The 27,796-nt window shown below is 56.7% G+C and overlaps 1 protein-coding gene across 1 annotated transcript in view; it reads left to right on the top strand.

Moving 5' to 3' along the window:
* ITGB3 (integrin subunit beta 3) overlaps window positions 1-27,520 on the top strand; it is a 40,598-nt gene extending 13,078 nt beyond the window's left edge. Inside the window, exons 3-15 of the mRNA XM_032805500.2 lie at window positions 4,924-5,116; window positions 8,637-8,889; window positions 12,111-12,273; window positions 12,788-12,949; window positions 13,454-13,549; window positions 14,155-14,244; window positions 14,973-15,107; window positions 15,426-15,855; window positions 18,586-18,808; window positions 19,344-19,444; window positions 20,101-20,220; window positions 23,814-23,980; window positions 25,538-27,520. Of these exons, the coding sequence (XP_032661391.1) occupies window positions 4,924-5,116; window positions 8,637-8,889; window positions 12,111-12,273; window positions 12,788-12,949; window positions 13,454-13,549; window positions 14,155-14,244; window positions 14,973-15,107; window positions 15,426-15,855; window positions 18,586-18,808; window positions 19,344-19,444; window positions 20,101-20,220; window positions 23,814-23,980; window positions 25,538-25,606 (2,202 nt within the window). The 3' untranslated portion in view covers window positions 25,607-27,520. The remainder of the gene's footprint in view (window positions 1-4,923; window positions 5,117-8,636; window positions 8,890-12,110; window positions 12,274-12,787; window positions 12,950-13,453; window positions 13,550-14,154; window positions 14,245-14,972; window positions 15,108-15,425; window positions 15,856-18,585; window positions 18,809-19,343; window positions 19,445-20,100; window positions 20,221-23,813; window positions 23,981-25,537) is intronic.
* Window positions 27,521-27,796: the final 276 nt, after the last annotated feature.

The following is a 27,796-nucleotide window of genomic DNA, read 5'->3' as shown; positions in this document are numbered from 1 at the left end:
AACTGAAGCAAAGAGAGGGGAAGTAATACGCCCATGTGAACCCAATAGCAGAGCTGAGATTAGCATTTCAGCCTCCTGGCTCCCAAATTGGGGCCCTGCCTGTAGGAACACGTGGCTTTCAGTTAGCACTACGGAAGGCAGTGACGTCCCAGCCAGTCACCACGGCTATGCAGCTACGGAACGGCGTGACCCGTGCAGGCCAGATTGCCTGGATTCAGCTGCTTTCCCCTGGCATCAGGTCCCCAATTTAGTCACGAACATTAACAAAGTGCCCAAGCTATTGGCTGGCAGCCGGACCTACAGAGGCTCCTGCTTGTTATTAGGACTAAGGGATGGGAGGGCTTGGTAGCCCAGAGGCCCATCAGTGGCATGTTGATTTCTCCCTCGTTAGCTTGCCGGTTCAAACCCGCAACTACTAGCAGCAAATCTCTCCAATGGTTGGGTGACAGGACACTGGATGGCGAGGGCTCCGAGTTACTACACAGAATTCTTTCCCAGGTGTCTGCCTGGGGAATCTTGCCCATGTGCTCAGATTCAGGCTGATCACCATGCTTGGGATTGGGAAGAAATTTTCCCCCGGGTCTGATCGGCAGAGATCCTGGGGGCGGGGGAAGTTCGCCTTCTTCTGGGACACGGGTCACTGATAGGTTTAAACTAGAGTAAACGATAGATTCTTTGTAACTCAAAGTCTTTAAATCATGATGTGAGGGGTTCGATAACTGCCGGAGGTTAGTGGTCTCTTACAGGAGTGGGCGGTTGAGGTTCTGTGGCCTGTAATGTGTACAGCAGGGGTTGGCAACCTTTTGGAAGTGGTATGCCAAGTCTTCATTTATTCCCTCTAATGTAAGGTTTCGTGTGCCAGTAATACATTTTAACCTTTTTAGAAGGTCTCTTTCTATAATATATAACTAAACTATTGTTGTATGTAAAGTAAATAAGGTTTTTAAAATGTTTAAGAAACTTCATTTAAAACTAAATTAAAATGCAGAGCACCCCGGCCCGGTGGCCAAGACCCAGGCACTGTGAGCGCCACTGAAAATCAGCTCGCGTGCCGCCTTCGGCACCCGTGCCATAGGTTGCCTACCCCTGGTGTACGGGGTCAGACTAAGTGACCTTAAAGTCTACGAGTCTAAAACCAACCCTGGTCATTAGCAGCCAAAGCTAATTACCAGCTGATGGTTCTTTTGAGTCCTGTGGAGGGCAGGTGTTGGAGGCTGCTTGACATTAACATGCAGTCTCAGGGGAAGAGCACCCCCTCTCGAGCAGCATGTCTAAAACTTCTGATCCCGACAGGTGCTGAGTGATTCCCCGTGAACTCCGTAAAAACACCCAGCGCGGGTTGTCTGTCCAGCAGTGTTATTAAATATCCATAGCATGGCAGAGCCCAGCACTGCGTCGCTGCAGAATATCCCCAGCCAGTGGCACGCTCTGGTTTTGACAGCCTAGGTTGCGAAACACAGCATGGGACCCAGACACCTTTAGCAAGGATCCATCCCAGGGAGTGAGTGTTACCTCTCCCACTCCATCCCTGATCTGCGGAGGAGCTGAGGCTGGTACAGTCCCAGTCAGGCAACCTTTGGCTCAAGAGGTAGCAGCTCTGGTGTTGAGCCCTTGGGGACCCCAGTCCAGCAGCCGAGAGGGCGACCACCCCAAAAACACTGTACAAAGTTAGTGACTAGGCCTCTCAGCCACCCAGTGAAGTTGGTAAATGCTATCCCTGTTCTGCAGATGAGGAAACTGAGGCATGGTGAGGGGCCGGGTGACTCGCCTGTGGTCACGCAGCAAGTCGGTGGCAAAGCCAGGAATAGAACCCAGGAGTCCTAGCCCACTGCCAGGCAACAAGTTATCAAGGCCCAGCAGCCCCAGTCATCAGGCATCACTGGCCACGTAGTAGCTAACGTGGAGCAGAGCAGGATGCCATCTGGTCAGTGACTGACAGCAGGAAGCCCAAGCAGGGAGCTGAGAAATGGAAACCTGCAAAGGAGGGAACTCGCTGCTGCTGCTGCATTTCGTGGTTATCGGCCCTGCTGGGGGGGAAGCGAGGCAGATAGCGCAGCAGCGGAGGCTTGCTCACAATGCCATTTGTATCCTTCCACTCATTTGATCTGAACAAAATATAGGGCTCAGGAGAAGGGACTTTCAGATCCCAATTCACAGCTGGAATCTGTCTTCGTAACGAGCTGACTCTCCCCACCTCAAGCTCTGGGAAGGTTTGGCTTCGGCATTTGAAAACCCCCTAGGCTGAATCAGGCCCACGTAGTACAGATGCAGATGGACTAGAGACTTTGGATTTAGGAGGACACGTGTCTGTGTTTCTTTAAATGCGTAACAAGAAGCCAGGTAGAGGGAGGCTGGAGGAGATTCTTAGCAGAAACGTGACTGTGAAGCAGCGAGAGGGACACACCGTGGCTTTAGGGTGATGCTGTGAGGATTGTGACTGATCTGTTTCAGGGAGCCCTACGGATCATGGCTCCTTTGCCGTATGCATGGGCCAGACAACACAAAAGCAGCTGCCCCAGAGAGTTCTCCATCTGGGGCTTAGCCAACAGAGCAGATGAATAACCCCACAGGGAGGTGGGAGGGCATGATACAGGAACAGACACTGTGTTTGCATACGTTGTTGGTCTGATGCTCTCTGGCTCTATGTTCATAAAGTGACTAACAATCTAACCAGGCAAAGCAAAGGGCTAGGGGGAGGGATGTAATATACAAGCAGAGGGAATAATGGGATGCCTGCGGGCATCACGGTGATCAGGGAGGCTCTGATCTTCAGCAGGTGAGTGCCTGAGTCTTCTTTTGAAAAGAGGGGCAGTGCGTCCTAGTGGGTAGAGGTGCTGCACTGGGACTTGGGAGACCTGGGTTTTATTCCTGGCTCTCTACAGACCTGCTGTGTGACCTGGTGCCAGTCACTTCTCTCTTAATGTCTCCCAGCCTTTGCCTGGTTAGACGATAAATTCTTTGTGGCCGGGATTGGCTTATAGGCTTTACTCAATACGGAGTTATTCCAGAATAGCTGTTCTGGATTAACTCCAGGAAGCAGGGTATGTCTACACTACCCGCTGGATTGGCGCGTAGTGATCGATCTATCAGGGATCAATTTATTGAGTCTAGTGTAGACGCGATAAAATCGATCCTTGGTCGCTCTGCCGTCGACTCCAGAACTCCACCCAGTGTAGACCTAGCCACAGACTAAGCAAATTTGGAATAAGAGCGTCCACATCTGGCATTAATCAGGAATAGTTAATCTGCTCTAAAGTCACCCACCCACGCACACCCCTTATTCTGGATTAATTTCCACGTGTAGACGAGCCCGTGCTCTGAAGTTGTGCCACACCTAGCACAACAGAGCCCTGATGGTATGTAGGTACCAATGTCATTTAAAAATCTTGGCCTTTGTCTCTAGCCAGTTCGTGGACAGTGGAGATCAGGAGTTCAATTGTTGCACTATTTGCCTTCCTGAGAAACCCCCTCCCCCCAGAGACAGCGCGTCGGGGAAGCTGGCAGCACCAGCCCTCGGCAAATTAAGAAACTGGCCCGGGGGGAAGGGGCCACGCAGGTTTCTCAGAAATGCCCAAAGGGCCAGAGATAGATACACAGTGACTTTGCCATTTAGGTTTCTGGTCCCTGTGGGGTGGGGTGGAGGAACAGCATCTCCTTCAGCTGCTCTGGCTGTTTTCGGTTCTTTCGCTCCTTTTTTGGTGCTCTGTTCCCCTGCAGCGCTGCAGCCTGTGGTAGGCTGGAGTTGGCAGATAAGTCTGTGGTTTCCTCATCCAGGAATTAACCTTGTCAACATGACAGGCTGGCTTCTCGTTCGAGGTGAATTTCCAGCAGTACTACCCTGCAGCTTTGGAAACCCTCCCTTAGGCAGACCTCCAGGCTTTGCCCCCATGACTCGGGGAAGTCGGGGCCTGGGAAGGTCAGGACACCCTTTGGCTACTCCATCCCCACTTTCTGCCGGCACCTAGGCTGCATCTCACCCACTACCGGCAAACCTAGCTGCTGTTTGCAAAGCGGCTGCAGAGAAAGATCTGCACCAGCAGCGCTCCTGGCTCTTTCCGTCTTAGCCCTGGTGTGACAATGGTTTTAAAACATCCTGCTCCAGGCCTTCGAATGACTGGGGATCAGAAACAAATTTCCCTAGGGGTGGGTTAGCCCATAACTGCCTCCCTCAGAAGCAGCTGATGGTGGTGCCCGCTGAGAGAGACGGGATCTGGGCTAGATGGGCAGCGGGTCTGCGCTGGTGATTCCTAAGAGGCAAAGCGGAGTCCGACCCACTCAGGAAACATGTTATTGTCCCAAGCCCACGGATGCCGGAGGGTTCCACGCCTACATGCCCTATGGGCAGCTGTGGGGCTTGAACCTGGGACTTTTCTGCAGCAAAAGCACTGGCCTTTCCCGCCAGAGCTAAAGGAGCAGCTCCCAGCACCCCCAGCACGGAGCAGGCTGTTGTTAGCTGTGGGGCTGGCCAGCGCCATAGTTACACTCACTAAGTGCCAGGTTTATAAAAGAGCCCCCTGGAAGAGAGGGGGAAGCATTTAAAATGGAGCTAAGCGGGGAGAGGCAGGCCGAGTGGCATTTTGGACAGGCTGGAAGGTGAGAGATGGGAAGGCCACAGAGATGGCCATAGTGGCCCCCCGGCAGGCCTGGTTGAGCCTGAATTCGTTACCTCTGGGTCTATGTATTGCCAAGGCTCCCAGCCTGTCACTGGCTCCCCACCTCTTCTCCTGCCGTCGTCAATGAGGGGAGGCTCCTATATTGAATCCTGCCAGCCATCCAGCCCGGGCTCGTCCCGGGTGCTGTGCTAAGGGGTTTCAGAGCCACGGCTCCACTCCCAACAGCGCCTGCTCCGCTGCCCCTCTTTCTGGCCTAATCCCAAGCAGCGGCATCAGGACTTTATTTCTATCTCCGCCTTCTTGCTCACAGGACTTGAGGCAGGGAACCCCTCGCTGCGACCTGAAAACAAACCTCCTCCAAAATGGCTGCACGCAGGATTTCATAGAGTACCCGGTCAGCAGCACGGAAATCCTAGAGGACAAGCCGCTCAGTAACACCGGCTCTGGACAGACTGTTGCCACCCAAATGAGCCCTCAGAAAATTAAACTGCACCTGCGACCAGGTAGGAGCCAAAAAAAACCCTGTTGTGGTTGAGGGGATTGAACCTGAAACCTCTGGCTCTCAAACCATGAACCACCACTGCCTGAGCTAAAAGAGTCAGTGCTGTTGGCTCATAGTAGCTTCGTCAGTCTCCATACATGGCCCAGCCACCACTGGAGAAGGCCAGAGCAGCACACAAGTGGGTGTAGGTTACGTACGGAGAGCAACATCCAATCCTGTAGCTTTACAATCAGGAAGATTGTGTCTGTTACAGGAACCCAGTGTTAATCAGTGGATTAACCCTGCAGGCCAGGTGATATGCTGTAGGCCAGGTGAGCTGTTAAGGCCTTGCGACTGTACTTGTGACTCGATGCCAGACTAGTTTACAGGATCAAATTTTCAAAAGCACTTCAGTGACCTAGGTGCCAAAGTCCCAATTTCAAAAGCCGCTTAAGTGCTTGGGAGCTTAAGTCTAACTGATATCATTGTAATAATGGCTAGCACCTGTATGGCACTTTTCATCGTTAGCTCTCAAAGCGCTTGACAGAGGAGGTCAGTATCATTATCCCCATTTAACAGAGGGGGAACTGAGGCACAAAGCAGGGACGTGACTCGCCCAGGTCAATTGAACTGAAAGTCGGGTTTGAAAATGGGACGTAGGCTCCTAATGCAGTGGGGCGCTTAGGAAGATGTTACTCCTCGTCCGATGTGATGGAGAGCTGGGTAACATAGGGCTGTGTTTGTGTTTCATACACACTGGATCTGTATCTCACATACACACGCTATGCTTATTGCAGTCCTGGTGAAATGCCGTCAAAACCAACTCGTACACCACACAGACCTTAGCTGGGCTCGGGGCATAATACACAGCATCAGAGACAGCCTGGGAAACAGGCATGAAGGGACTTGCCCAGGGTCACACGACAGGTCAGCGGAAGAACTGGGATGACAGCCCAGGTCTTCTGACTCATCGGGCCGTGTCCTGTGCACCATGCAGTGGTCCCTCCCTGATTAAAGGTTTGCTTACCCTGGACTGCAGCCGAGTCTGTGAGGTCTGTGTGGGTTGCTTGTTGTGGGGCCTGGTAGTCTCCCATCCTATTTCTTTGGGAGCTGGCAAGCTACACCCGCTCCACCAAAATCTGCAGGGAGTACGGTTGCCAACCTTCCAGGATTGTCCGGGAGGAACCAGGAATTAAAGATTAATCTTTAATTAAAGATTACCCTATATACTCGTTCATAAGCCGAATATTTTTGGTAACAAAGTGATGCATCAAAGAGCGAGGGTCAGCTTATAAATGTGTCTACACCAAAATTTGATGATTTTAAACTCTGTGGAATCATTGAATTGAATATCTAATACGTTGTCGTTTTTTGTTTAACTGGAGCGTCTGCAGGCATGGAGCCTCTCAGGTACCTGTGGTCATGGTTTGCCGTTCCCAGCCAATGGGAGCTGTGGGAAGTGGTGTTGGCTAGGAACGGCGAACCGTGGCCACTGGGAGCTGAGGAGCTTCAGGCCTGTGAACTCTCCAGGTAAACAAAATGTCCAGGTCTGCTAGAGGAAGGGCCAGGAGCCAACACCTGAAATATAGGGTCAGCTTATGAAAGGGTCATACAGTTTTTGCTGTTTTTACCTAACTGTTGCGGGGGGAGCTGGGGCGGGCTACCCAGGCAAGGTTAGCTGCTGTGGGGGGGGGGGGGGGGGGGGGGGGAAGTCGGCTTATAAACGAGCGGGCTAATGACTGAGTATATATGGTATGTCATTTGATGAAACCTCCAGGAATACCACCAACCAAAATTGGCAACCCTAGCAGGGGGGAGACAGGTGAACAGGCCATAGGTGGCTCGGGCCGAGTATTTGGAAAGAGTTGAGTCCTTGAACGTGAATGATCTCATCCATGTTATAATTAACCCTGAACCTCCTAAAGCCTTGGCACCCCTCCCATCCCACCACTTTGCAGGAGAAGATGCTTGGGAAACACCTTATGGACTTCTGGTAGCCCACCCATGGAGCCGCTGAGCAATGCATTCTGGATGTCTTTTACCAAGCCAGGAAGTGCACGAGGGTGGGAGAGAAGGAATATTTCTTTGGGACGAGGAGAGTCTACAGCCTGGTGACCTGGGGCGCAGAGCTGAGGGCGAAAGGCTCGATTCAGTGCTAGCCCTGTAGGGAAGGAGTTCGGAGCTAAGGAGCCATTGCTGTAGATAAGTGGTACGTGCTGCAGCCTGGCACAGAGCTGTGGGACCCGCTCCTGCCAGCCTGAAAATCATCGGCACATCACACAGTGTCTCCTTTCCTTCCATGGGGAAAGACGAACCCATCTGCTCACTCATGGCCCAGGATTCTGGTTCTGAACGGCTGGGAGGAGCCCGTCAAGAACTGAGTGCTGGCAGAGGTCCAGTCAGGGTCTCTTTAAGTCTCGGGAAGGCAAAAGGCTGCGTCTGTTCTAAGCAGGTTCATATCTTGCCACAGTCACCTGAGCGCTTCGCAGTCACATCCTAAGTGACGTGACTAACATCTGTCATGTGTGGTTTGTTCTTTCTCTCATCCTGGGGGTTTCTGAATGCCTCCTGGAAGGAAAGTTCCCCATCAAATTTTCCATCAGAGTCAGAGAGGCTGCATCTTCATTCTGCCTGTACCCCTGGAATGAAGATGCAGCCTCTCTGACTCTGATGGAAAATTTGATGGGGAACTTTCCTTCCAGGAGGCATTCAGAAAGAGCAGAGGCTAATGCTCTTTATCTGGGGCAGTGAGGATCTGAGTGAGTCACAGCTCAGCCCTAGAGGCTATGGGCTGATAGAAGCCAGCAGTGTGCTGTCTGCCATGGCAATGCATGCCCCACAACCATCTGTCCCCAGGGGATGGTTCCGTCCGGCCCCCAAACCAAACGGCATCCTCCGCACAGCGTGACTTCGCACACACCCTGCACGCCAGTCCTGCCACATGGAGGACACACGTTTTGCATTCAGATGCAGAATCGCGTGCCTGACAGAAACTGTCACTGTCACCGCTGTTAGAGGCACATGCTTTTCGTCCTCAGTGCAATCCCTGCTCAGGCCCATAGTAGATGTTAGCACCCAAGGGTCAAATTATTCGAGGTCGATTCCAAGGCTCGTGCCTAGCTAAGGACACTCTCGCATTATCTCTGTGGGAGCCCTAGACCAGGCAAGCAAGCTCCTTGCACTTTTGCTCGTATGGGATAAAACTAGCATATAGCTTAGATTATGAGACGGGATTATGATAATCTAGCCTGGCTTCCTGTATAACACAGGCCATGGGACTTCCCAGAGTTCATTCCTGTTTGATCCCAAGCACTGTGGCCTGCAGTTTTACCCCCATTTGTGTTTACCCGTGTCTGTCTCCCCATAGCAGGCTGAGAACCTCCATGGGGCAGAAGACTCCTGTCCAATGAGACAAACACTTAGCTTCCATCTGGGTCTGTGAGCTGGGTCACCCCAGTCAATTCAACCTCCTTCCATCCCACTGGGATCCAGGGGAGCTCTCCAACACCTGCTCCTAACCCCACTGCCGTGTTCCCTTTCAGATGACTCCCAGATCTTCTCCGTCCAAGTGCGCCAGGTGGAGGACTACCCAGTAGACATCTACTACCTGATGGATCTGTCCAATTCCATGAAGGATGATCTCCACAACATCCAGAGCCTGGGCACCAAGCTAGCCACTGAGATGCGCAAGCTGACCAGCAACCTGCGGATTGGCTTCGGGGCCTTTGTGGACAAGCCCATCTCGCCGTACATGTACATCTCCCCGCAAGAAGCTATCGACAACCCGTGCTACGAGTAAGTCCCAACCCAGAGGACGCAGCAACAGTGGTGGCCTGAGCTAACCCTCCCTGGATTCAGTGGGAGTCTTTGCATTGACTTCCAAGGGGTATTGAGGTCGTAGGTGCACAAAGCCAATTGGCTTTATGGCACTAGGATGTCAGTGGGAGACATTCCACCAGATCCTCATCTGGTGTAAATCAAGAGAGTTTCGCTGATTCACACCTGCTGAGGATCTGGTCCATTGCATCTAGTAGTTAGAGAGAAGGAGCTAGGGCTCCCGGGAAGTGCCGGGCAAAGCTTTTGGGGCAACAAAAATTTCAACAAAAAACACAGATTGGGGTCGACTGAAATACTTCAGGACTTTGTAGCAAATTCAGCAAGTTATTTCAGTTGGGGGGGTGAATTCTGAAAAAAATCTAAAGGTTTTCATTTTTTGTTTAGAATTTTATTTTAATTTTATTTAAAAAAAAACAAAACCACACAAACGAAACAAAACTTTTCGTTCAAGCTGAACTGAAATTTTGTTAACATTTTCGGTTCACCGAAACACTTTTTCCTTTCTAATTGGTTCTGCCACTGATCCAAAAACTCAGCCATATGCACTGCTGAGCTCCTGGCTTCTGCTGCTCCCTTGCTGTAGGACCGTGGGCAAAAGGCTACATCTTTCCAGCCCTCATGTCCCCATCTGCAAAAGGAGGATAAAACACTTCAATATCATTTTTCATCTCTAGATTGTCAAGCACGCTTACAGGAGTCAGCTGCATTATCGCCGTTGTGTAGAACAGGATCTGCAGAGATGTGTTGTTTTCGTCTAGTAACATCTAGAGATCGCAGCCAAGAGGGGGCTTTCTTGTGCAGGGCACTACACAAACCCGCACAGTGAGTCACTAACAGCTCTAAGAACAGAATCCAGGAGTCCTGACTCCCGAGCCAGTGCTCCATCCGCTCTTCCACACTGCCGACCTCAGAGGATTATTGAAGTGTTGATGAGTGGCCTAGTGGATGGAGTACTGCACGGACACTCAGGAAGCCAGGGCTCTATTTTGGGCCCTGCCAGGTGGCCTTCCCCGCCCTGTGCCCCAGTTTTCCCATCTCTAAAAAGGTGGTGATAATACTGAGCTCCTTTGTAAAATACTTGGTGCTCTACTGATGAAAAGTACTAGATAAGAGCCAGGGATTATTATTACTGGTCAAGCAGCACAACAGGATAAAGTTTGGAATAGCCGTTTTTGGACACTTTTAAATGATGACTTCTTGGAAGAGCCGGCTCTAAAGCCCATGAGAGGAGAGGCTGTTCTTAGCTTAGTTTTAAGTAGCATACCAGGAGCTGACTCAAGAAGTGACACCAGCTGAACTGCTAAGTAAGAAAGACCACAGTATAATTCACACAAGAACAAGGAGACAGTCAACAAAATGAGAAGAGGAGAAATTTAAGATGGGTAAAAGGACATTTTCACCTTCTGTGTTATTAAACTGTGGAACTCACTGCCTCAGGAAGTTGTGGAGGTCAAGAACCTAACAAGACTGAAGAAGCGACTGGACATTCATATGGGTAGCAAGAAGATCCAGAGTTGTGTTAATTAACAACCACCAACGTTTTGGAAGGGATATTAGATCTCGTGCTTCAAGACTGAAGCCAATCTGTGTTAGGGCCCAAGATGAGACTTAATATAGGGAGCAGATTATCCCACATCTGCTACTGTACAGTTCTGAGCCCTCCTCTGAAGTATCTGGCACAGGCCACTGTGGAAAGATTCTGGGCTAGAGAGACTTTGGATCTGATTCAGTCTAGCTAAAAAAGAGTAAAGGGCCGTTATTTATTAGAGTTATGTAACTTCAGTATAAGAAATTCAGTGTTTCTCTGATTTCTTACAGGAAAAATACATTAGGGGAAGTTTGTCTCATTTTCCTTTTTAAATGACAGAAGATTTAAAAAGAAGATGAAGTTTCACTGTCACAAACTCTGCAGTGATTTATGATTTTTAAATGATATGGCCAACGGGTGTTTAAAAACGTACGGGGATGGGCACATGTTTCTGGCGTTGTGTTACGCCGTGGTGAGCCTGGTGCTTTCTATCCCCCAAAGGGAGCTGCATGCACTCAATGGGGAGTTTATGCTAAATTTGCAGATGGTGGGTGCCAACTTTTCCAAAGTGCCCAGGTCCAGCTTTTCAAGCACTATCCACCCACAAAGGAGGCCTGATTCTCAGAAGAGCTCAGCTGTTGCTTTTCTCTCAGAATCATAGAATGTCAGGGTTGGAAGGGACCTCAGGAGGTTCTAGTCCAACCCCCTGCTCAAAGGAAGACTAATCCCTAGACAGATTTTTGCCCCAAATCACCCCCTCGAGGATTGAGCTCACAACCCTGGGTTTAGCAGGCCAATGCTCAAACCACTCTTCAGGTTCTGATACCCATGTCCATCACCGTGGTGTCCAGGGCCGGCTCCAGGCCACAGCGCTTCAAGCGCATGCTTGGGGCGGCACGCCGCAGGGGGCTCTCTGCCGGTTGCCGGGAGGGCGGCAGACTGCTCCGGTGGACCTCCCGCAGGGGGCCTGCGGAGGGTCCACTGGTCCCGCGGCTCCGGTGGAGCATCCACAGGCATGCCTGCGGGAGGTCCACCAGAGCCACGAGACCACGGGACCCCCCGCAGGGAAGCCTGCGGGAGGTCCACTGGAGCCGCGGGACCGGCAAGTGGCAGAGCGCCCCCCGCGCCGTGCCGCCGTGCTTGGGGCTGCGAAATTGCTAGACCCGGCCCTGGTGGTATCTGAGCACCTTCCAGAGGTGCATTGAGCCATGTGACTGGCATCTGTCAGTCGATGGCTCTTTCTCCTTTCCTGTACCGAGGGGGATTTTTCTGTGTAGATTAAATATATCACACATGCTCTGTATTTGCGGAGTGCACCTTACACTCAGAGCGCAGCACAATTAGGTTTGGTATCGAGATCCTGCAGGAGTTTGCTCCACCACCTTGGGCTGGCTACACTGCTTGATTGCTCTGTGTCACCTGGGGGGGATCGCTAACACCCTGCTGTTCCCCTATTGCAAAGGAGAGACGTCCCAGTATGGAATAGAGGGGTAGGGGGGGATACAGAAATGGTTGAAAACCCCCATTACCAGTAAGAGTATTGCAAGACACACTGGGTGCTAGGCAGCAGGGGCACTGTGCCATCCACGCTCTTGACCTTCCCCTGTGTTGGGAAGCTACATTACTGCTCTCCATGGTTGCTTCCCCACAGGCTCCACCAAACTTGCCTGCCCATGTTCGGCTACAAACACGTCCTGACACTCACAGACGAGGTGACCCGCTTCAACGAGGAGGTGCGCAAGCAGAGTGTCTCGCGGAACCGCGACGCGCCCGAAGGGGGGTTCGATGCCATCATCCAAGCGACCGTTTGCGATGTAAGAGCTCTGGCCTGGGGCAGAGAAGGGACACCAGGCGGGATGCTGTGGGTTGGGCATCTCGCAGTGCGGTGACGACAGCGGGATGTGCGGCGAGAGCAGGTGTGAGGTGCAGGGGTTTGAACGCTGAACGTAGGAATTGGCAGGCTGGGTCAGAACAGAACGGTCTCTGGGACCGGTGCCAGATGCTTCAGAGGAAGGGGCATGGAACCCCAGATTGGACCATGGAATAACCTGCCCATCAGGGGAAATTCTTTCTGACCTCAAGGCAGTCAGTGCTGCTCATGCCCTGAAGCATCAGGGTGTCTCCTTTATTAATTTACATTTCTTCCTAATCGTATCCCACGTTTAGGAGTAGCCCATACTTCCTCGTTGGCTTGCCCCTAGCGCTGGTCACTCCTGATTGCTCCAGGTACCAGAGCTCAGGCCATAACAGTAATGATGGCCTCCACGGATGTCCGTCAACGCTAAGGTATAGAAAAGGCTGGGAACCTGCTCCTGTGTTTTGCTGCAGGAGAAGATTGGCTGGAGGAATGATGCAAGTCACCTGCTGGTGTTCACAACAGACGCCAAGACCCACATCGCTCTAGACGGGAGGCTGGCGGGGATCGTGGAGCCCAACGACGGGCAGTGCCACATTGACAAGGATAATCTCTACTCGGCCTCCACCACGCTGGTAAATGCAAGGCCCTGCCTGCGGGTCGCGGGAGAGGGAAGCGGGTCTTTGTGGAGCGTGGGAAGCTTGCGCACGAGAGCATGCAGGTAGATATGTGTGCATACCTCTGTATGTAAATGCAGGAGAGTGTGTGTGTGTAGTTGTGTGCACACACGTGGATGTTCATGGGCCATGTGTGTGCACCTGTGTACATGTACAAGACAGTAAAGAGAGTATGTGTGCTGGTTGCAGGGCTCCCCCAGCCATGTCCTGGGGGAACAGCCTGTAGGATTGGGATTCCCTACCCCACATGGGATGGCAGCAAGAGGAGGTGCAGGCTGCTGAGGGCAGACAGAGCTCCGGCCTCCAGGGAGGGGAGAAGAGGGGAATACAGGCCAGGCCAGCAGGGCCTGGTGAGACATATTGTGCAGTGGAGCTGGGTGGGGGGAGATTAAATGTCTCAGCACCTGCTGTGCCTGCGGAAGCGCCAGCCCCCAAGGCCTGACAACTCATTTCTCTCCCTAGGACTATCCCTCGCTGGGCCTGATGACTGAGAAACTCTCCCAGAAAAACATCAACTTGATCTTTGCAGTGACGCAGGGCGTGGTCGGCCTCTACAAGGTGACTGCTCCATGCTGGTGTCCTGGATGCCCCGCCCAGAGCCTAGGAAGCTCCGCCCCCAGTGGTGGCTCCCTCCCCTCCCCAGCACCCGAGGAGCTCAGCACATGCAGGACCACCCCGCATGACAGCTGGAGCTATGAGCCGATCCCCGAGACATTCGCAGGCAGCCCCCAGGGCCAGGCCATTGCGAGCCACCCATGGCCGATGAAAGGAGACACTGCGTCTGCCCACAATCTGCTCCCAGGTGGCTAGAAACCCATTCGCAACCCCCTCCCAGACCTTCAGTGACCCTCAGCTCTCCAGTCTCAGGCTTTATGGCCTGGCCACAGTCACCCAGCAAGATAGCGGCTGAGCCGAGAACAGAGCCCAGCTCTCCTGGCTCCCAGGCCAATGCTCTGGCCACAGCCTCACCCTGCCTGTGTTTGCAAACACTCCCCCCGTGGAGGTTTGACCCCCGCCCCGGTGTACACTGGGGCAGAGCTTTGGGCCACGTGGCAAATGCCGGGTTGATGCCCCGGCAGAGCAGCCGCGCTCCACAAAGCTAGCGAGCCAAGCTTAGCGCCAGGCCTTGGCACTGAACCTCTGGCTGTGTGTTTTCTTCTCAGAACTACAGCGAGCTGATTCCCGGCACCACCGTGGGGACCCTGTCCAGCGACTCCAGCAACGTCCTGCAGCTCATTCTGGACTCCTATGGGGTGAGTGAGAGCAGCGGGGACTCCATGGCTCTGGGCAAATCCAGGGCAGCCTAGGGCATCCAGCAGGGCCACTGCCTGCAGGAGTTTTGGGGGGTTCCTAGAGGGGTCTCCTCACTTGAGAGGAGCCTCATGTCAGAAGCAGAGCAAAATGAGATGTGCTTCTGCAGGATCTCAGCCCTTAAAGAGGGATCTGCACACACACACACCACGCATTGCATCAGAGCTCCAGCCCCGAGCAGCCCAGAGACACTCGCCAGCTGTTTGTGCCCTGAGCAGCCTCCCGGGTTCCAGCAGTGAACATCTGCCTTAGCGGCGCACAGAGGAAGTGAGGTCATCCCATTCCCCACCTTGTCCCCTTCCCCTCCTCCCGGCAGACAGGCCAGCCCTCTGGCTGATGCCTCGGCGGCAGAGGAAGGACCTTTGGCAAGTGAGTCTTTTCCCAAGCGCGCCTCAGGGATGTGCGCCAAGCTCACTGCTCTAGGAGGACCTCCCTCTCCCCCTAGCAGGTCACCGGTTCCGATCCAGCCCAGGGCGGTAGCTGAGGAAAGTTGTCAGCGTGTGACAGCTGCTTGGTGACCCCTGGGAGATGGAGCCGGTTGGCCCTCTCTGCGTCTCCATAGGCCTGTGTCTCTGCGCTGGCTACTGCTGAGAGCTCCCCACTCCCAGTGCTCAGCTGCATCCTCTCAATGCCCTCTCCTAAGTGGGGTATGCGCTGTCCCTCCCTCCAGAAAATCCGCTCCAAGGTGGAGCTGGAGGTGCGAGACCTGCCCGAGGAGCTGTCCCTCTCCTTCAACGCCACCTGCCTCAACGACGAGGTCATCCAGGGACTCAAGTCCTGCGTGGGACTCAAGATAGGAGACACGGTGAGTCTTGCCAGCTGGCGGCCGGCTGGGAGGGGGATCCAGCTGCAGGAGCTCTGGGATCATCTGCGGGAGAAGGTCACAGGCTTGTAGTGTCTCTGGCTGGGCCGAATACAAAAGGGGACGCCGTGTAGCGCCTGTGATTCTCTCCGAATGGCTCGCTGCCAGCCTGTGCTGCCCCATGTCGCCAGGCAGCGTCGGGTGGAACATGCCTGGAAGGGACAGGCTGACAGCTCTGGCTCTCGGGCCTTGCAGCCAGGTGACCCTGGCTGTGCTTGGAGCAGCCCTGCTTGAATCGAACCCTGGCACTTCCCTCCCCAGGTGAGCTTCAGCATCGAGGCCAAGGTGCGGGGCTGCCCACAGCAGCAGGAGAAATCCTTCACCATCAAGCCCGTGGGCTTCAAGGACAGCCTGACGGTGCTGGTGAACTTCGAGTGCAACTGCACCTGCCAGGAGCACGCCGAGCCCGACAGCCCCGCCTGCCACCAAGGCAATGGCACCTTCGAGTGCGGCGTGTGCCGCTGCTCCCCGGGCCGGCTGGGCTCCCATTGCGAGTGCTCTGAGGAGGAGTACAGCCCCACACAGCAGGACAACTGCAGCCCTGGCGCGGGGCAGCCCCTGTGCAGCCAGCGGGGCGAGTGCCTCTGCGGCCAGTGCGTCTGCCACGCCAGCGACTTCGGCAAGGTGACCGGCAAGTACTGCGAGTGCGACGACTTCTCCTGCGTCCGCTTCAAGGGCGAGATGTGCTCTGGTGAGTGGTCCCCTGGCTCTGGCATGCTAAGGGGCACTCGGAGAGGTGGGGGGTTCCCGAGGCCGTGCTCTGCCTGGCTGTATTAGCATTTAGCCGGTGCTGGGTCTAAGATGCTGGGAGTCCTCCAAGATCTGATGGCAGCTCCCCGAAGGAAAAGAGGGGTTCACTCTGATTGTATTCCAGCTTGTGTCATTCCACACGGGCTGCCTAAAATTCCTCTGTCGGCGTAGTTGGCTGCAGGATGTCTATTGTTGTACAGTGTCCCCCCCCAGAGCTGACTGCATTTCAGTGGCTTACCCTGAGCAGATGGCATGAGGAATGCCTGAGGAGACCCCTTGCCGCAGGGCAGGCTGGCCCCGTTGCCATGCTCTCCCTTCCCGAGCCAGTCGGGTTAACGCCGCATCTGTTTGTTTCTTTCCCTTGGTGCGTCTCACGGAAGCAGCCAAGCAAAGCGGTGCAGGGTTCACGGCGGGAGCAGGCGGCAGGCCTGACTCGGAACAGCATGTCCTGAAAGGGGGCCAGCGAGCCCCTGCACTGCTCCCTGAACGCTGGAAGACTTGCGCACACACACAGCTCACTCCAGAGAGAGCCCCCAGCCGCTCCCAGCAGAGAGGGGCCCTGCCCAGTCCATAAGCAGGTTCAAACCCATCCCACCCCAGGGGGCAGGAGAGGGGGCAGCCACTTGACTCTGCAGCCATCAACACTCAGGGAAGCCCCCAAATCCCCCAAGAGACACTTGTCCCTGAGGCACAGACCTTGGGGGTTCCCACAAGGTCCCTGGGAGCTGGTCTTTGAACCACCCTGCAAGGGAGAGAGACTGCCTTGGGGTTTTGCAGCCTGTTCCTGGGTTCCCCTTCACAGCCCAGTGTTTCCCCCCCCTCGCTGAGCGGAGCCCCCCCGGCCAGATTCCCCACTGGGCTTCTGTCCCAGGCACACCCAGCACCCCTGTTGCTTTCTGCTCCGACTACAGCACTGCCCAACCTCCCCCTGCCCCTCCTTGGGGCCTCCTTATCTGCAGTTATTCGAGGCTTATCCCTCCCCAGCAGTGGAGGTGGGAGGCGTGGGCCTGTTTTTTCCCTAGTGAGCCCTCATGGGGGAGTGTCCCGGTGACTCACAGCGATAAGGACCAGTTCCCTCACTCCCCCAGTGTACTCTGGGCTGGTCCGTCACACGCTTCCCTGGCTATTGTGCAATGCCGTGACTCCGGATGTTTGGCCCGAGCTGATTATCAGGACAATGACAAATTAATGACACCTGACGAACAAACAAGCCATGGAGGGAAGGGGGTGAGCAGGCGGTTTATCACCCAGACAGGGGTCTGTCATCACGAGGAGAGGGTGGCAGCATCAAAGCCCCATAATGGGCGGGGGAGGGGGAGCAGCCTACAGAGGGCCTGCTCTCAGTCACACTGCTGTCAATCCGGAGTCAATCCAGAGTCACTCTAGTTGGGGCTGAGAAGTTAACGAGATCAGCGTCAGGACCTTTCTTCTGAGCTCCTGGGTGGGGCTGGTTCGTATCTCACATTCCTTCACCTTCCCCAATCTCTCGGTGCTGGCTCTGAAATTAAAATGGGGGCGAGAGGAAAGTTTATACTAACATCCTTCTCCCGGATGCACCTGTCAGGCTACATCTGCATCCCCGCAGCGTAACCATCCTCCCTCCATCCTGACCCACGGCACCCACTGCTCTTCCAGCCTGGGGCTCCCTGCACGTAGTTCTACCGATGCCCCTCGATGCTGACCACTGCCCCCCATCCAGCCCCAGCATGCCCATCTGTAGCTCTCCCCAGGCCTGCCTGGCCAGTTTTCCTCTGGCTCATCTCTAGTTTCCCATTATCTAAAAAGTGAGACTTTCAGTCTCTCCAGCAGCAACGCTGCGCCTGGGGCTGAGCAGAAACTGAAGCCCTGGACAGTTTTCCCAAGGAAAGCCTAACCCAGGGGCTGCGGTCCCACTCCCAACCGCAGCGACCGGCAGGATTCCCCAGAGCTCCAATTAGGGTAGGGGCCGGGTCGGCTTTGTTGTGGGTCCAACACTCCAGCTCGGTTTGCTGGGATCTTCGGGGCCAGAACCAAAACCCGCGAGCCAAACAGCCCCAGGCTCGGAGAGGATTTGAACCTGATCTCCAGGAACTTGGGTCTGTTTCTGGACCAGCTCTGCCCAAGGAGGGGCCCTAGGACTTAGGGGTCAAGGGAGGAAGTGAGCGAGAGTCCAGCCAAGCGTCTCTTTCGCTTTCTAGACTCGTTCCAAACTGACAGAGAAACCCCCTGTGGCCCAAACTCGGCGCTGCCTCCCGCCATCCCCGGGGAACCGGACTGGGGCAGAGTTCCAGGCAGCTTTGCAATGAGCTGTGGAGTTCAGCTCCCAGCGGAGTGGTTTGTTTTACAAAGGGCCCGGCTAACAGACACGTCGCAACGTCAGGGGACGTCAACAGGGGGCCTGTGGCTGCCCGTTGGGACTAGCACGGGGGGGGGCGGGGGCTGCAGGCCAGGATAAGGCAGCAAAGCTGCTGGTGGGGACTGGGATAGCAGAGGGTGGCGCCGGTCAAGAACGAGGTGCATTGGCAGAGCTGTGTGGGGCGGTCAGGCCTGATGGGTCCTGGCAGGCCCCAGCCTGGATTAGCGCCTCGCTTTCCAGGGTCTCCCAGCCCTGTCGATATTCCAAGGCCCCGGGAAGCCAGGCAAGGCTAGGCGGGCGTGGGGTCACACCTCACGCCCTTGCGTTCGCCCGCAGGCCACGGGCAGTGCAGCTGCGGGGACTGCCTGTGCGACTCGGACTGGACCGGGGAGTATTGTAACTGCACCACGCGCACCGACACCTGCATGTCCAGCAACAGCCTGGTGTGCAGTGGGCACGGCCACTGCCAGTGCGGGAAATGCGAGTGCACCCAGGCCGGCTCCTACGGGGACACCTGCGAGAAGTGCCCCACCTGCCCCGACGCCTGCACCATCAAGAAGTGAGTGGGGCTGGGGCGGGCAGAGCTGGCGCTGCTCACTTGGGGTCTGGGCAGCGGGGATCTCAGCGGGTGGCGCTGGCGTGGGCTCAGTGCATGGGTCCGGCTGACATCTCATTGGGAAGGGTCTAGACTTTGTGGAGTACTGCGACCACAATCTGGGGCGGGGCAGCAGGTTTGTGAGACCCTGATGCCATGAGGCGGCCGATTGTCCAGCGTGAAATCAGGGTGGATGCAGGGCAAAGGGTCGCTCCTGCGTGGGAGAGTCAGAATCAGGGTCCCCCTCCCTGGGATCCCTGGGGGAAGCCTCCACGCACCCAGGGCCTTGGCAGGAGGCAGGGTCGAGACCAGTGGCAGTGGCAGTGGCAGGCCCCATCAGGGAGCACAGGGGATCCTCGCTGGGAAGCAGGGACAGAGGATAGGGAAACAAGGTGAGGCAGTTGGAGTGATTGGGGGGGACCCTTCTCCCCTAGAGCCCTGGAGCTGCAACATCCCCTGATGTTCCTGTCCTTTATCACTCTTTCCTCCTCCTCCTCAGGGACTGCGTGGAGTGTAAGAAGTTCGAGAGGGGGACGCTGATGGAGCAGCAAACCTGCAGCTACACCTGCCGTGATGAGATCGAGCTGGTGCAACAACTCGGTGAGCGCGGGAGGAGCTGGGCTCTCAGCCGGGGTCTCCGACGTCGGCTGCTTGGTGCTGAGCCGAGAACGCCCGGCAGGGTGGTGGATCATCAGCGTTTGTTGCCACTGAGTGTCGCTAGCACCTGTTGGCCTTGCCTGACCTCCGCTCGGCCACCTGCCTAATGCAGCCAGAGCTCAGCGCCCTGCCCGCTGAGCATCGTTCCGCCCCATGTGGCCAGCCCCAGCCTCCTTTCCCGCGGCGCTGGCCAGGAAAGCGACTGCAGAACTGGGGCCCCGTCCTACTCCCGTTGAGCTCTGTGGGAGGTGGGCCCTGCCATCCATAAGAACAGGAGCAGAGCCTGGTGGGTGCCCTTGGGGATTTCACACCTTGCTCGGCCACGCCCAGCCAGCGCTGGGATCCTGGTGCCCACGCAACAGTGGCTGCTCTGAGCAGCGAGTCCGGGGCTCTCGGTAATAACCCCAGTGCTCAGGGGATCTCACAGCAGGATTCAGCTCCTGTTTCAGCCTAGGGCCTTCTTCCCCGTTTAGACAAAACCTATGGGGGAACTCGCAGGCCCGGCCCCAGCTTCGCTTTCTGCCTAGTGGGGCAGCGTCCGCTTAACCCCGCCCAGGGCGCACGGTTTGGGCTGACAGCCTCTCCTTCGCCCCCCGCAGGTGATACAGGTAAAGATGCAGTGAACTGTACCTACAAGGATGAGAATGACTGCGTGGTGCGGTTTCAGTATTATGAGGACTCCAGCGGGAAATCCATCCTTTACGTCATCGAGGAGCCAGGTGAGGCAGGGAGCGAGCGATGGCCCAGGAGGGTTAGCCCCGGGCTGGTCCTGCTCCTGCTGCTGGAAGCGGGGGATACGCAGCCAGGCCCCGGAGGAGCCCAGCTGCCGATGGGATCACCACAGGACAGGTCGGCTGCCCTGGCTCTGTCCAGCCTGGACAGCTGCTTCCTGTCTGGGCGGGTTTCACAGGGTGGGACGGCAGCTTGAGCTGACAGCTTTGAATCCCGCTAGCAGTGAAGCTGCGGCAGCTGCGGAGCCCAGGGTGCCGGGAGGATTTGTACAGCTCCGGACCCAAGCTGCTTTCACGCCCTGTGATCACGGGCCGGACGTGCCCTGGGAGTAGACAGCAGCTAGGCCAGGGATAATAGGCAGGGTATGAATTTCAGGCCAGGCTTATTCCGTACGGTGGGGGGAGGTTTATGGCACACTGCAGGGACAGGACCTGAGCTGCGGGGGTGTAGGTTTCATGCTCCCCCTTCTTCCTTGAACGCGCCCCGTGCCATTCCCTGGATCCTGAGAAGCAAGCGGTGCAGCCAGTGGGAATTCACCCTGGAATCGGGGAGCAGTTGACATCCGGTGCCCCAGTGGCTGCTCCGCTGGTCGTCCAGCTCTTCTGGGGGCTCCTTCTCTCCCCCTTTTGGTTAATTCTCTGTCCTACATCTGCCCTTTTATCCTAATCCACTTCTGAGACCCCCCCTTCACCCTCGGCCAGGAGACACAGGTCCCCAGCTCATGACAGAGTTGGAGACAGGCCCAGATCCAGCCCACCAACCAAGATCTGAATTCAGCAAACTGGCGATCATCCCCGACAGGTTCCCCAGGGAGGTGGGGTACGGCACACAGGGGGGCTGCTTAGGACATCTCCCCATAGCTGGGTGATGTGGATTTAATTTCTAAAGGCAAGAGGCATTCTAATGAATAAAGCAGGAGCCAGGGAGTCAGGCTAGCTCAGTTCTGGTATTGTTTATATGACAGTAGTGCCGAACAGGGGAGGGTGTTTACACACACCTGGAGGGAAGGACTAGACCATGTTGTTTCCCAATGCTGACTAGGAGCATGCTCAGAGTCCTAATGCTGCTGGGTGTTGTTGGGAAATCCCAGGGACTAGCACTGAGCAGTTAGCCCACATTACGTGCCAGCATCCGCGCTGCGGGTGGCAAACAGCCTTTCCTTGCCCTAGGGGCTACAGGCCCTTCTGTGGTCGGACTTCCCTGGCTGTTTTTGGAGACTGAATATGATGATCTGAAATGATTCTGCCTCGTGTCTGGCAGCCCTGGCTCAGGAGCGGCTTCGGGCCACAGTAGCTGGAGCCTGGGTGGGCTCTGGTGTCTGTCACACAGCTGGAACCTTCCATGCTTCGCGCCGCCGGGAAAGCAAGACCCATCCCCTTGTGTTTGGCAAATGCAACCGAAACATGAGCAACAGAACAAAGAAACTCTGTGGACACGCTCGGGTGATCAGACAGCAAATGTGAAAAATCAGGACAGGGGTGGGGGGTAACAGGAGCCTATATAAGAAAAAGACCCAAAAATCTGGACTGTCCCTATAAAATCGGGACATCTGGTCACCCTAGGACATGATCCATTTCCTCCTCCAGGCCCTGTTTATACAGACTGGCCCCACGTATTGAGTTCAGGTCCATCAGCTTCCCCAGATGTCCGTGGGGGGTGGAAAGTCTTGGCACCTCTCGGCCCCTTGGGCTCTGCTGCGGCCGCTTTCTGCCAGCGCGACCAGCCCCTGGGGGATACCTGGCTGACTGGCCTTCGGCCAGGAGAACGGCATGGCGGGAGCAAGCCGGAGCACTCTACGTGTTACACTAGCCACGGGGTCTGCCCGAACATACACCAGCAGCAGGATTTAAAGCCGCCATTTGCCTGTCCTGGCTGGTGTGCTCAGGGCCTGAGCATCTGAGAGGGCTGAGTGAGAACGTGACTGGATTGTTTCACGCCATTCAGCACAGGGACTTCCTGTCTCCATCTCCCCGTGCTGCTGCTTTGCTCAGCATTTCTCTGCAGCCAGCGTGGGCTGCAGAGACCAGCTGTCTCCCCCGGCACGGCCCTGCCTTGTCTCCACAGCTCAGTACAGTGGGCGCATGTCGGGGGGCCGAGCTCGGGAGAGACCTCGCCCCGTGCAGGGAACGCCTGGGGTTCCTCAACTTTGCACTGACCCCTCTGCACTGCAGCATAATCTGGGGGAGTCTCGGGGTGCTTTCGGCCCCAGCCTTGGGCATGGACAGAAGCAGACTGTCCCCTGTATGGGAGGGGTATAACACCATGCCCCACGCAGACCCGCAAGCAGTAGGCAGCCACTGCCCTGGTGCATCCCATCCTAGGGGGCTGCCGGCATCCCAAGCCTTTCCCCGAGTGCCTTGGAAAGCAGAGGCAGGAAAGCAGCTGCCAAGTGTAATTACAGCCTGGCTGCCGAGGGCCAGGCTGGGCCCCGCGGGCCTGACAGACAGGAGGGCAAAGGTGGCTCAGGTTTGTTTGCGTTGAACGTCAGGTTAGAGGCTGGGGAGTGGGTGTGTCCCCTCCTCCTTCAGACACGGAGACAGCCAGGAGGTGTTAGCAGACGCCGGCTCAGGATAGGGGAGGAGGTTCGGAGCAGAGCCAACCTGCCCGGTGCGGGGGAGGGAGTTTCAGACAGATGGAAACTTGAGCAAAGCTGCAAGAATCGCTGCCTGTCAGGGGGTGTTAGAAGCCAGGGAACTCCACCTACCCTGCCCCCAGCCCTGGAGCCCTTTGTTCCCCAAGGAGAGCAGGTGCCAGGCAGCATCCCGTGTCCTCTGCGATCGCCAGCTGCCTTGCCCATCAGGCGTGTGGAGGAAAGCAGGTTAACGAGAGGGGACCGGCTGGCTCGAGGATGGGAGATCCCAGCCAGATGTATGACCTGGCCCCTGTTCTCAGAGCATCAGGGCACCTCCCAGTCTGTACCACAGTCACCCTCCCAGCACCCTGGGAGGCAGGGTACAGATCATAGCTCAGTGGTTACGGATCATAGCTCATTGGCCTACTGAACACAGGGTTGTGAGTTCAGCCCTTGAGGGGGCCACTTAGGGATCTGGGGCAAAAATCTGTCTGGGGATTGGACTAGGTGACCTGAGGTCTCTTCCAACTCTGATAGTCTGTGATTTCCCGTTACAGTCAGGGCAGAGAGGCTCAGGGACCTGCAGGACTGTCCCTGCTGCTGCAGGCTGTGCCCCTTGCATTTCTAGCTGTGGGATGCGAAGCCAGCGTAAGACATTTGGGAATATCCAGGCTTTGGCCCAAGGTTGCATAATATGGAGTGCCCTGGCCCTGCAGACGCATCGTCTGCAGCGTTCCAAGGAGCCAAAGGGAGCAACGGTGCATTGCAGGGGGATTTGGGTGCCAGGCTGGTTCAGGCCCCTTTGTAAACCTCACCTGTTGGCTCAAGGGGGCTGTTTCAGTGCTGGACCCGCCCCTGAATGTAGGTGAAATGCTGCCCTCTCATAGCACAGGATGAGAGACCCGCTACTGCTGCTGGCCGAAGAAGCTCTTCTGTTGTTGAGCTCCAGTAGATGCACTGGGTTAAGCAGGGAATGGCCAAGCACTAATTCCCTCCTTCCCTTGCCAGACTGTCCCAAGGGGCCGGACATCCTGATGGTTCTGCTCCTGGTGGCAGGGGCCATCCTGCTCATCGGCTTGGTCGCCCTGTTCATCTGGAAGCTCCTGATCACCGTCCACGACCGACGAGAGTTCGCCAAGTTCGAGGAAGAGAGGTCACGGGCGAAATGGGACACGGTAAGGGTCAGGTGGGCAGCCCGCTCCTCTTCCCCCGTCACGGTGGGGGGGGGCGTGACAGCGCTCGGCTGCTGTGCCCCCCCCCCCCCCCTCTGTCGGGGCAACGTGGGGGATTCAAGCAGGAACTCAGATGCCCTGAGTATCTGGGCCTGGCGGGTCAAAGGGGACCTGGGTAGGTGCTGGGAAGCCAGGAGATGCTCTGGCAGGAAGGGTGCTGGCATGGGAAGATCAAGGGCCTTGGGGAGGGAGAGCCCAAGCCTGGCTGTGGGGCACTGCCCTCCGGATACATGCCAGTCAGCAGGGCTGCACGTGTGCAGGAGAGACTGTCCCAGCGGCCTCCCCCGTCCTCTGAGCGCTCGTCCCCAGCACGTCCTTCTGACTCACTCTCCTCCTGCTTTTCCATCCCTGCGCCCGGCCCGGCCCGGCTGGAAAGGCTGAGACACGGAGTGCGGGGAATTCGGCACCAAAGGGGCAGGGGGGCGGCTGGGTCGGTGGAAGATCGTTTCTCCCTCCCCGCCCCACCGTGAGGTTCGAAGCAGCTCTGCACCTCTCCAGAGGCCCCCACAGGGCACGAGAGGCTGATGAAATTCTTAGGCCCCGTTCTTTGAAATATAGTGGTGCTGGTAACAGTGATCCTGTCCGCCTGGGTAGAGCTGGACACTGGGCAAAACTCACTGCCCACGGTGCTGACCTGGTATCCCAGCCCTGGGCTCCCCACCCCCAGCTCTCCAGTGCCCCTCAGTCCCTACCTGCAGCCCCCAGCTACCCCAGCCCTGAGCTCCCTACACCCAGCTCTGCCAGTGCCCCTCAGTCCTGACCCCAGCCCTGGGCTCCCCACCCCCAGCTCTCCAGTGCCCCTCAGTCCCTACCTGCAGCCCCCCACTACCCGAGCCCTGAGCTCCCTACACCCAGCTCTGCCAGTGCTCCTCAATCCCAAACTTCAGCCCCCTGCTACCCCAGCCTTGAGCTCCCTACACCCAGCTCTGCCAGTGCCCCTCAGTCCTGACCCCAGCCCTGGGCTCCCCACCCCCAGCTCTGCCGGTGCCCCTCAATCCCAACCCACAGCCCCCAGCTAGCCCAGCCCTGAGCTCCCTACACCCAGCTCTGCCGGTGCCCCTCAATCCCTACCTGCAGCCCCCCACTACCCCAGCCCTGGGCTCCCCACCCCCAGCTCTGCCGGTGCCCCTCAATCCCAACCCGCAGCCCCCAGCTAGCCCAGCCCTGAGCTCCCTACACCCAGCTCTGCCGGTGCCCCTCAATCCCGACCCGCAGCTCCCTGCCGTTTAGTAGTGCAAGCACTGGGAGGGAGGAGGGAGAAGCAGGAAGCGGCAGCCCGCTCAGGGGAGGAGACAGAGGTGGAGGTGAGCTGGAGTGGGGCAGAGGGGGGGTGCTCCAGCCCCGGAGCACTCACTGAGTCGGCGCCTATGTGTGGAGTCAGGAGGCCTCAATTTCCCCATCTATAAAGGGGAGATGATGCTATTTACCTTCCCTGGGTGCTTTGTGGCCTGCTGGCGAGCAGGGCTGTGTGACACGACATCTGTTGTGTTTCTGTTACAGGCCAACAACCCCTTATACAAAGGCGCCACCTCTACCTTCACGAACATCACATACCGCGGGAATTCGTAAGGAGGCCCGCCTTCCCCTCCCCCGGCGCCGGCCCTGGGACCCGCTCCAGAGCAGGGACGTTTCACGTTTACAGCCGGGCCAGCGTGGGCGCATCTGTGTAATTTAATGACAATCCCTCCAGCTGGCGCCAAGGACCTGGTGTCCATGTCACTCCACTGTATCGCAAGGCTGGGCCTCTCCAGCCACGCCACTGTCCCGTCACTACCTCGGCGTGCCTGGGGGTGGACCCGGCCTGCCCTTCTGCACACGGAACAAGGAGAAGCTGGCCTCGCTGCAGCGGGCGTGTGGGCTGGCCCGTGGGGACTGGGAGCTCCCTTTGAGATGGGGCTGCTCGCGGCTGAGCCTGACGCAGGATGGATGAGAACAGCCCGGCCTCAGCCCGGTCCCCTGCCTTTCTCCAGCCAGCAAGGAAAAGCTCTGAACTCCTTGGCCGGGAGTCCCTGTGGGGCACGTTCTGCACACGACTGGCCCCGCCTGGGCGCTGGACCCACCTCCCCCACCGGGCAGCACTGCTCCCCCTCCTGGCCCGCTAGCAGAAAACGCTGCCCTGGAGGGACATCGGACCTGCTCCCGGCCCATCACAGGCTCCTGGCTCTGGCCCAGCTGCTTCCTAGGAAGATAGAAACCACACGACCCCGAGAACGCCCTGACCAGGCCGTGTGCTGCTTCCCCCTCCACCTCCCCGCTGCGTTTGTACACAAAGCAGATGATTGTAGCATCGGCTCTGCCGAGACGCCTGTGTCAGTTCTCACACCTGTGACACAGGGGAGCACAAGGGGCTGTGACACCAGCTCCCCTAGACCTGCTCCTCCCCAGTCTAGATCCACCAGGATTTCCAACCCACAGCAAGTAGCCTTGTGTGTCACATAGGGCCACCCCGTGCCTCGGTTTCCCCCTCTGTACCATGATGCTGATGCGCCTTTGCAATCCAGCGCTGGGAAGTGCTAGCTAGTAGTCAGGCAAAGAAACGAATAAGGGGGTGCTCCAGCCACTAGCCTGGGGCCAAATATCACTGCAAGGAAGTGGGACACCGGGGAATCGGCCCCTGGGACACAACCTCTTCTCTTTCTCCCTGGAACAGCAGCCAAAGATTGGGGAGAGCTTCCTGCCACGGGGCTAGTGCAAGAGACACGGGTTCTCCTCCTGATTCTGCCACCAGCTCCCTGCACGACCTGGATTGTACCATGCCGGCCCTCAGTTTCCCCATCTGCCAAAAATGGGTCTTCTGGCCCGTACCTACCTCTCCAGTGGCTTGCAGGGCTTTGTGAGTGAATGTTAAAGTGCTTTCACATCCTCAGCTGGATGGTGTTCCACCCAGGATACGTGAGATTGTCACCCCCACCAGTGGTTTGGGGGGGCAAGGGAAGGGGGAACATTGTCAGCTTTCCAGGCCTGAGCTGGGGAGCAAATTCCCCTCCATGCAGGACAGCAGCCAAGGCCTGTTTTCAGGTCGTGCCTGGAACCCCGCGCTGCCCGCGAGTTCTTGGTATCTACTCTGCAGACCAAACAGCGGCAGAATCAGACACGCTGTCCCCTGCCCTGGATGGGCACCAGCACTGCCCCCTCCTGCCAGGGCAAGGAGCTACACCCCAGCTCTTCCCTCTGAGCAGCTGCAACCCCCAGAGCCTGCAGCACGGGGCAGAGATGACTGGTACCCATGCCGACCTCCTCTTTAGCTACTGTACCCTCCCTTTGCAGTCTAGACAACGTCAACCCAGGCTAGGCACAAGGAGCCCCCTGATCTCGCAGAGGCACCTGCAGAGCAATGGGGGTGGGGCTCTGATGCCCGCTGAGAACAAGGGTAAGATCCCGAGGCCTGGGAAGAGGAGGGGAGTGTGGGTCTCCCCACGGCGCAACTGAGATCGGCCCAACCTCAGACTTTTCATACAGCACCAAATAAAGTTTTGCACTAACCAGGGTCTGGTCTTTAGCTGCAGGCTGCGGGGGCAGCGCCTGGCGACAGCGCTGGCATCTCCTGGGGATGACTGCTGGGAGAATAATGAATTGGGCAGGCAGTGGCAAGTTCAAAAAGTCGGGGAAAAAATAGTTTTTGGTCAGACAGTGAATTTTTCAACAGTTTCAGCGAAACGGAACGTGGGAGAGGAATGAGGTTGGATTGCCCGGGATGTTTTGCCCAGGGCCAATTTTAAAAAATGAATTGAAAGGAAATTTGGAACTGAAATGCTGGGG

This window comes from Chelonoidis abingdonii, chromosome 21, assembly GCF_003597395.2.
Source record: "Chelonoidis abingdonii isolate Lonesome George chromosome 21, CheloAbing_2.0, whole genome shotgun sequence".
Taxonomy (NCBI): Eukaryota; Metazoa; Chordata; order Testudines; family Testudinidae; genus Chelonoidis; species Chelonoidis abingdonii.
The sequence above is the reverse complement of the archived record's forward strand: the minus strand, read 5'-3'. Positions and strand labels throughout refer to the sequence as shown.